This window comes from Pygoscelis adeliae, unplaced genomic scaffold (assembly GCF_000699105.1).
Source record: "Pygoscelis adeliae isolate BGI_AS28 unplaced genomic scaffold, ASM69910v1 Scaffold175, whole genome shotgun sequence".
Taxonomy (NCBI): Eukaryota; Metazoa; Chordata; class Aves; order Sphenisciformes; family Spheniscidae; genus Pygoscelis; species Pygoscelis adeliae.
The window spans coordinates 2,456,368-2,466,443 of record NW_008824941.1 but is presented as its reverse complement, the minus strand read 5'-3'; the positions used below and the strand labels follow the sequence as shown (position 1 = coordinate 2,466,443).

The 10,076-nt window shown below is 37.9% G+C and overlaps 1 protein-coding gene across 7 annotated transcripts in view; it reads right to left on the bottom strand.

Moving 5' to 3' along the window:
* Positions 1 to 10,076, bottom strand: part of CREM (cAMP responsive element modulator) — a 31,344-nt gene that overhangs the window by 3,310 nt on the left and 17,958 nt on the right. For 5 of the 7 annotated variants that reach the window (XM_009325535.1, XM_009325536.1, XM_009325537.1 and 2 more), the window contains one exon: positions 7,509 to 7,697. In XM_009325535.1, the coding sequence (XP_009323810.1) occupies positions 7,509 to 7,697 (189 nt within the window). Of the gene's footprint in view, positions 1 to 3,692; positions 3,783 to 7,508; positions 7,698 to 10,076 lie in introns of those variants that run through there. The other 2 variants (XM_009325540.1, XM_009325542.1) reach the window with 1 other exon arrangement.

Genomic DNA, 10,076 nt, shown 5'->3' with positions numbered 1-10,076 from the left:
GAAACACTGTCAGAGCATCCACACTTAGTTCCTGTTTGCACAATCCCATGAAAAGATGGTCCTGCTGTTGCAGCCACTGAGGTTTATATGCTACCCCTGTCATCCAACAGGGGCTTCGGGAGTCAACTTGCTTCAGAAGTCAACTTTCTCCTCCTTCCCTGTGATAGCAACAGTACCAGCCTTACTGCCTCTCCTCCCTTTACAGCAGCAGTTTGGCAACCCTTGGAAAACCAGTGAGAGCTGCTGTTGCCAAAATGAAAAGGAACAGACAAGTGCTCATGGTGAACAGGAGTATGTTCCTTGAGCAAGAGGACCACAAATAAGATGTTGCAGCATTAGTGGGCAGGAGGAGGCAGTGGCAGTTGCACAGGAAGGGGTGTAGCTACACAGTAAATCGGAGTGCAAAAGTTCAGATTCAGCTCCTGAGCCTACCAGTTTTGAACTCTCCCCAAGCTAAATGCAGATCTGAAATGTGACATGTTATTTGGAACCAATACCTTTCTGATAGTCTCACCTCACTTCTGTATTTCTGAGGTACTTTGTTCCTACATGATGTACCCCAACTTTAAAACACTGTGAAAGTCCTAAGTACTTGTGTCTTGTCTGACATAGAAAAAAACAACAAACAAAAAACCCCTATATCCCTCTTCAAATTATAAGCGACTATTTACTTATTCCTTTCCATAAATATTTTATATTATCACAGAACAAAACTTCAAATTTTGTCATTAAAGCAACTGAATATAAAAGATGAAATTTCAGGGGCTGTTATGTTATACTTAATTTATACTTTAATTCTTTAAAGCAATATTCAAATAATGGAAAAACTTAACTTGGAAAAATAAAATGTAGACAAAAACACTTTGGGAAGGCTGACAGGCAGAGCAGTAAAGAGACATCAGTCAACTACAGGAGGAAAAAACCAAAAACCTAAACTTAATTAAAAAAGTACTATTATTATTCTTAAGTTAATGCAGGTGCTTCACTAATTAAATACAAAAAATAGGATCAAGCTGTGTTTAGACTACAATTCCACAGCCATGTCCCAAAATCATTATCAGTTTAAACACTTTGCACCTCCCCCTTTTCTTGGTCCTGTGGGTAAAAGTGTTTGTGGAATTACAAGATGAACTGGACCAGTGAACTGACCTGGGTTACGGATAATCCCCTGGGGATGGGGGAGGGAGAGAGAAATCAGCCCAGGAGAGCCCTGTGAGCACTAACAGGCAGCCGCCATGAACCCAGGGCTCAGTTGTCTTGTACATCTACAAAAGAATTACTTAACCCCTTCTTTAAGTTCTCCACATCTCTTAGCAGTCCCAGTTATGTCAATGGGACAAAACTTCAGCTCACTGTTTATAAAAATGGAATTTTAGAAAGTCTTCAGGCTCACCTTTATGCTGGTCACATTACATACATTTTATAGACTCTAAGAACTACCTTTTTCTATCTCTCATCACTAGGTTAAAAAAAGAGATGTTATCTTAGTTTGCATTAGCTACAATGAATTAGAAATCCAAGTGAACCATTTTGTAGATCAAGTCATGGGGAAACACCCATAACCCAGGTCACCTCAGCCTGGTGAGACCAACTACTTTGTTGTCTGTTTGATTTACACTCAGATGTTAGCTAGCAGGACTTACTGCTGCTGCTGTTAACAGGACTCCCATCTGATATGTACCTGCAACACAGCTTAACAAAAAGTGAGTCCCTATCTCAGCTGGGATCAGCAAACAACACTAAGTAACAACATGTTGCATGAATAGTGTGAGCAGGTTCCAGTCGTGTCTGTCCCTGCCTAACAGTTGGCTCATTTATAAATCTACCAGCATGGTAACAGAGATAAATAACCATCTTGGTGGTACAGACCTTGTGAACCCAGACACCACAGGTGGGGGGAAGGGGGGGAAGCATAGCATTGACAAAGTATCTTTTAGTTGTGCAGTAATATGTGCTTTACGATACATTATTGCAAATAAATTTTTTCGAAGTCTGCAAAATTTTTTGTAGAATATCTCAAAAAGTTACAATAAAAGACTGTTTCCCCCTAAAAAGACACTGGGAAAGATGAAACAGGCTTTAAGCAGGGGGGATAAAATACCCTTGAAAAAATTCATAGTAATGTATCTACATATTACAGAGAAGGGTACCTTCCATTTCAGCATCTGAGAGAAAAATCCAACACACCTTGGTCCAGGCTGACAAACTTCTGGCCATTTTTAATGAAACTCCATGGAGGTTTAAAGTCATTCTTAACATATCAGACGTAGGTCTGAGACTGCTAACAAAGCAACAAACTTAGAGATGGTGTATCTCCCTAACACATTGCCCCAGGTCATCTTTTTTGCTTTTTTTTTTTTCTCCTTAAGACTGCAAGGGAGTAAAAAGTCACTGAAAACCTGAAGCTTTGAGTTGAGAATTACAAAAAGTAAATTATTAACAGGAAGACAAACAAACAAAAAACCCAACCAAAAAACCAAACCACATTTGGAAGAGTACAAGTAACATTGTAAATTAAGCTCTGAGAAATTAAAAAAAAAATATTAAAAAACCCCAAAAAAAGTCAGCCACCTTGTATCAGCAAGTTCTTGGAAAAACTAACTTGCTGAACACTAGAGAGCATCCCTGCACTTGAGTTCTTTCAGTGACTACCCAGGAGAAAAAAAGCCTAATGCACGCTATGTACATCTGTTCTCCCCTTCTGTGAGTCATAATGATGGGACTAGACTATCAAAGGGTTTTTAACTTCACCACTAAACTGGCTAAACAAGGCATGAATCATTATCCCTTTGAGCATTAAAAAAAACCCAAAATGTCGACTTGGAGAAGATACTTATCTTTGGATTAATGAAACAATATGCTGCAATGAGCAGCAGCACGTAGGTACCGGCCGCGAACCGGTTAACATTACAGATCTGCCGGAGGCAGTTGACGAAGCAGAAAGGAACTGACTAAATCGCAGCATGACTTGGAGCTGACGTCAATGTGTATCTTGTTTGGAGTTTAACTTTTCCAGTTCCCTACTGCAACACGATTCCAGGAAATCTAATGACGTCAGCCTTTTGAACTCAATTAGCTGAGGAACAGACCATTTTAACAGTGGAGGAGAAAACAAGCAGGCGTTACAATACTTAAAATTACTGCTCTCTCAAATTTGTTTGCGTTCAGGTTTTTTTTTTTAATAATGAAAGCATAGGGTTTATTTACCCTACTGAAACAATGCACACCTTTCTCTTACAGCTATGCTTAAGCCTATTTTAGCTATCAAATCTGAAGTGTTTACTGCTAAACAAAAAAGCAGTGTCATTTTTACAAAATAAAAAACAATTATAAACATTGTAACATATATGACTATCTCCACAATAAAGAATAATTTAAAAGAAGAGTGGTGGATTTTTCAGCAAAATCCTACATCAAATAGTAAAGATTAGTTATCTGAATCAATCTGTGCAAGAACTCATGCACTAACAGTGATTTTTTTCCCCCAAATGAAACTGTTAAAATTGCCCTGAAATCCTACACTGACTAGATGTATTTGTATAGATATTTGTATAGATACTAGAAGGTATTTGTACTGGTTTTGAAAGATGAAAGAGTTACAGCAACAGGTTCAAAAGAAAATGTCACAAATACCAACCAAGCACTGCTCAGACATCCAGAAATATCATGTAAAAGACTAACAAAATTTTTACCTGTTTCATCTCCTGTAACAGCCATGATCAGCTTCTGCACACACGATTCTCCTGTTCCTCTACCAGAGCTCAGCATGAACTGTTCCAAACTAGCAAGCATGTGCAGGATTACAAGCAAGAGCACTGACATCACTGTGACCTCACTTGCTTACCACTGTCATTAATATGCTCTGTCACTGGAACAGCTCACTGAAATCGCAGCCCAAAGAACTCCTTTTCCAGTAAACCTTTTTTTTCCCTTCTCTTCCATATTTTTGTGAGCCTAGCTTTGTTCTTTTCCCTTGAATTATTCATAAAGCTACAGAAAGCACTCACCACAAAGCTGGCTGTAAAGCAAGACCTGAAAATTCACAGCACTGACTGACAGAAATTAAAATGTGGCTCTAGAATTCATAAATGAATCCGAATGATAAAAGTAATGATTGGATAAAAAATAGGGAAATTTTAAAGAGACATGCAATTGTTTTGATTGGAGCAGTTCCACTAAAAGGCAGAGAACTCTGTCGGACAGACATGTAAGACAGGAAAGCTTAATAAGCTATAACAAACAGGTAAATGAAAGGCTAAAGCTCCTTGCTTTTGGGGGGGAACCCACAACCCGCTCATTTAATTTCAGTTAAAAGCTTCAGAAAAGATTGAAGAAAGCTCCAACAAAGTAAGTCAACCTAAAGCTAGTGATTTCAGATGCTGTAACAGCATCCTTTTTCAAAAAAAGTCCAAGAGATCTGGTTGACTTAGTTTTAAAAAATAAAAACCAAAAATTACTCCTTATTTACATCAATTTAAATGAAATTAGTTTCAGATCAACAGTCCACGCACTGGTCTGTATTTAGGGCAGAGCAAACTTTTAAGGTCTTTGTCTGTAATAAACAAATTCAGGCTGGTAATTCATCAACTGTGAAACTTTGCCAAGGACAGCAATAATGGAAGCATCAATGCAAAAAAGGAGCACCCTGTGATTACAGGACCACTTCAGGATCATATGAACTGAAGCATGCAGAAGTTCAAGCCACAGATCTCAAATATCACTGTTCATTTCACTGACCATATTGTGAAAACACACATAGATCCCAACAGAATGATTTTTGATACAACTTTTCTACACTCATTTTCACTAATAATTAAACTCTTGCTTCAGCTAGCAAAAAAACCCTTAACCTGTATTAGGAAAGTGTCAGGACATCAGAACTGCCTCTTACTTTGCCTATGAATGTAAACTCGTAGCAAATGAAATATCACTCAGCTGGATCAACACCTTTGGCGCTTTTGTACTAATCCTTTTTCCCCATCACAGGTTATCAGAAAATATCAAGCTCAGGGTTTATGTGATGCCATCTATTATTACATGAGATTCATCAACAAATACTTTAGAAAAAATATAAATACATATGCTATCTGAAAGATTCTGAAACAGATGTCTTCTGCCCTAGGATTCATATTTGTTACTTTTTTTTTTCTTCTTTTATTTCTGTCATTATTACAAATAAAATTTATACGCTGTCTACCCAAAATCATTATAAAAATATACATAAGCGAAAAGATTGCTAAGCAGAATGTTGCTTTTCTATTATAATCTGTGCTATCATGATATTAGGTAAACAGTCAACTACAAAGTATACGTAGATGACAAATGTTCATAAACTATATTCCTACAGACTTTCTAGCAAAAGCAAGATGACCTGTAGTAAGGACATATTAGGGACTTGTATATCCAACTAATTCTCACTCCATCCTGAATAACTCAGGTTTGTTGACAATATGCAATTATTAGCATAAAGAGATCTGTATTACTGTAAACATCCTCAGGTGCTTTCATACTCTTTTTACATACTCTCTTTTTATTAAAGATTTTTTTTTTAAAAGGTTTTCCAGTATCAATAGCCTGTATAATAAGTTGAAAACTTTTATCTTATCATCATCTGAGTTCATGCTCACTTACTATTCCCTTTGTATTTTTCCCTGTATATGCTATGTAGCATTTTTCTTTGTGTCAACAGCTATGAGCATCACTAAAGCACTGGACTTTGTTTGGGCCAAAGGAACGGAGAATTCCAGGAAGTCAACTTCTCTGAGCACAGACAAAGAACAAATCAATTTAGTTGTAAGTATCTAGAAGCTTCCAGAAACAGGATATAGCAGGTATTCAGTAACTGCCTCTGAATCTGTTTTGAAAGTTTTCATCACAGGCAAGACACTTAATGGGCTATACCATCAAGTGGTCGAGTCCATCACTGAGAGTGAATAGGAAGTTGGTTTTAGGAAACAACTGAGGAGCTACTCTCTCTGCTCCCCACTACCCCCGCCCCTGAAGCTCTGAAGAATCAAAGCAATACATACAAAATACTACAGTCAACCTGGAGAGACAGAGAAGTCCTCTAATTTAAGCAATGTGTACGCATGTCTATAGAAAACATATTAGACTCACACGCAGACAACACGCACTACCAGAGTGGGAAATTTGTTTGGGGAACAGCCAAGTTTGGGTCTTAAGGCTTTGCTAAGAATGTATTCATAACAATATTTAGGGAAGTTATAACAGTGCTCTCTGCATGATGAAAACTAACATATTGGCTAAGGGTTTTTCATATTACAGTCTTAGAGCTTCCTTGAAATGCTTCTGAAAAGTCTTGGGAAGACAATGTATTTTAGCAAAGAATTAACCAGAGGCAATAGCAGAATCTAAGTTTGGCATCATTATTTAGCATTGCCTCAACAAGTTCAGATATCTACAACCTATTAGCTTTGTTTACATCCTGGGCTTCCTTTACAGCAAAGGGAGAGAAACAGCCACTTAAAGCCAGAACTTACTTCAAACATCCATATTAGGGGGAAAAAAAAAAAAAGCACCTCAACCTGGACTTCACCAACTATCTCAGATATCTGTGTCTACATTTAATTGATGACTCTCATACACTCCATGAATACATATTTAAAGTCTTCCTAGCTCCTCTCATGGTTTATTTCAGATAGCTGTTTTGGCTTAAGAAAGCATTCATACAGCCCTGCCTCCCTACTTCCCTGTACCGATTAAAAAAAAAAATAGAGAAAATAAATTCCCTATATCCTCCATGGCAGCCATTAATTTAGTGTCTCCATACAGAAATCTCTTCCCCATTTTCAAAGGTTTTCCTCAGCATAACCCAAATCCCAACCCTACTTTCCCTCATATTGATAAGAATCCAAGATACCTTTGGTTCTCAATCTCCCTCAGCGTTTCCAAAAGGCTGGGAACAGTGGAAGGAAAAAAAAATCCTGCATAAACTACAGTAAGGTTCAAGAATTTGTTATTCACAGTTCAATTCACATGTGTGCATTTTATAGGACCTACAAAGTGTTCTTCTGTGAGAAAACTAGCTTCAGTAAAGGATCTCCTTTCTAATAAATACAGGAGTCTTAAGTTGCAAGGAAATTCTGCCCTAAACATATCCAACTAACTTCAGAACCTGTGTTTTATTAAGATTGATTAACTGCTGAAAAAACAAATTAGTTTTTTATATTAAATGAGATGCACCCTCAGCATCTTATTTCCATCTGTAACAGCACCTTTACTGCAATTAAACATCTCTCTGAGAGTCTGGACAACAGAATTCAAAGCAGAAAGTGATTTTATACTGTTATTTCCTCCTCATAACTTTTTTAATCAAATGAAGTAGCTGCTTTATGAGAAGCTGAGTCTCCTCCTAAGACTGTCTTTCATCTTGTTATGCATAAATATTTTATTTAATAGTGCAATAATGTCAACACAAAATAAAAAGCCTTTTAAGAAAAATTGTTTCATATGAAAAAACTAAACCACAGTAGACTAATAAAATATACCTTGAACGACAACTTGGCTTCCAGGAACAAAAAACTGTTGTGTGCCATCAGGTGACTGTCCTGCATATTGCACAATGGTAGCACCTGGCTGAGGAGCTCCTGAATTTGTCATTGTCAATGTCTGTAGTCCGTGGACACCATCAGAGGCTGGATTGGAAATCTGGATTGCACCACCTTCAGTTATAGTAACTAAACATAAAAAGGAAAAGAAACGTTAGGCAATAGAAAGAGATATAACCGATGTTAAAAAGCACATCTCCCTTTCTAAAATAAGCATTGTGTGACAGGACTCTTGATCCTCTCCTTGCTTAAAGATCAATTGCACAATAAAACTTAAATAATGTTAATACTGATTTCCACAAATATAAAGCCTGTTGTATAGTACATGCCATGTGTATAACAGATAGAAAGAAGTGTTCCACACATTTTATCTCTACACTTCCAGAAATATTAACTCTCCTAAAATAGTTTTAACACAAGAAAAAAGAAAAAATAGTAATTGCTAGCCATAGAGAATCATTGTTGTTTTAAACACTAATGTAAAAAATTTATTTAAAAAAACAAAACAAAAAGCTATGTTTATCAACTCCCACAAAACAAAAACCAGGACGTCTAGACAAAGGAAGAGCAAGTCTTCTGACACACACAATCCTTTCCTTAGTGTGAGAGAAAGTGTAGCCCAACAATGTTTTTCCAAGTTGTACAAAGCTGTAAAGAGTCCAATACTTATGTAAAAAGAGAAACAGAACAAAGGGGTTGTTTTTTTCCCCCCTTGTAATCAACAAGAAAAATACAAATATACTTTCCCCATTTAAAAAAAATCTTATTGTGTTGCTCATGATAATTAAATATTTAGACAAAATTCAAATTCCCTAGAGAGGTTATTAATTGTATATTCCTTTTGAAATTAGCATTGTCTTTGTTAAGAGCAGAAATATCGTAGAATCATAGAATGGTTTGGGTTGGAAGGGACCTTAAAGATCATCTAGTTCCAACCCCCCTGCCATGGGCAGGGACACCTTCCACTAGATCAGGTTGCTCAAAACCTCATCCAACCTGGCCTTGAACACTTCCAGGGAGGGGGAATTGTTTTCCAGTACACATGATTAAACTGTTGTCTGGATCCAGATGTGGAAATAGACTAGAGTAAAACCTGGAATAGAGGATTTGGCTCCTGCTTTTTCACTTCTGTAGAAGACAAGACTTCAATAATTCTATGAGATTCAGGTAATTCCTGGATATAATCATGTTTTCAGCAGTAAACTTGCTTATTAAAATATTTCACAGAATCATAGTTCATTAAGGTTGGAAAAGACCTCTAAGATCATGGAGTCCAACTCTTAACCCAACACCACCATGCCCACTACACCATGTCCCTAAGCGCCTCATCTACCCGCCTTTTAAATACTTCCAGGGATGGTGACTCAACCACTTCCCTGGGCAGCCTGTTCCAATGTTTAACTACTCTTTCAGTAAAGAAATTTTTCCTTACATCCAATCTAAACCTCCCCTGGCGCAACTTGAGGCCATTTCCTCTCGTCCTTTCGCCAGTTACTTGGGAGAAGAGACCGACACCCACCTCGCTACAACCTCCTTTTAGGTAGTTGTAGAGAGCAATGAGGTCTCCCCTCAGCCTCCTTTTCTCCAGGCTAAACAACCCCAGCTCCCTCAGCCGCTCCTCATAAGACTTGTTCTCCAGACCCCTCACCAGCCTCGTTGCCCTTCTCTGGACACGTTCCAACATCTCAACATCCTTCTTGTAGTGAGGGGCCCAAAACTGAACACAGTATTCGAGGTGCGGCCGCACCAGTGCCGAGTACAGGGGCACTATCACTTCCACAAGTGGTGGAAGTCTCACTTCCAAGAGACCACAACTCTTTAAGCATGACCATCCAGCCAATTCCTTATCCACCGAGTGGTCCACCCATCAAATCCATGTCTCTTGTGTTAATTAAAATACTCCTGGAACTTTTAGATGAGAACCCAATTCCCAAGTAACAAACTTCTCTGTCCCCCAATAGATATCTAAACTACAATCATTATCATTGTATTTCAAGTGGTCTGAGATGGTACAAAATTCACATACAAGTACAGATTCAGGACTGCCAAGATTCACAGTATTTGATGACATTCTTGAAGGTTCAGATCTGGTTAACTGAGTACATGATTTGTTAGACACCCATGTGAGTTTTGGAGATAGTCGATTTCAAATGTTCTGTCTTGACAATAGTAGGTTATCTTGAAAGGGCAAGATCAGATAATAACACTTCAAAGAGCACTGAAATACTAACGGTGGATTAGTAAACTATTAGTAAATTAGACAATAGTAACTACCTATTAGAAGCTCAGCTAACTTTTTGAGAGTGTAGTAGAGTTATCTACCAAAACAGCCAAATCCCAGCAGCTAAATTAGCTTCTTTTGGGGGAAAATGGGGAATTCCTCTCATGCTGAATGAAGCACTGAGCCCTATCTGAAATACTGGAACAGGGTTCAGCATGGACCTCCAGTCCTGCCCTCAGAATGGGGAACATGTAATGTAGGAACTAGCTGGGTGCTGCACACAGGGT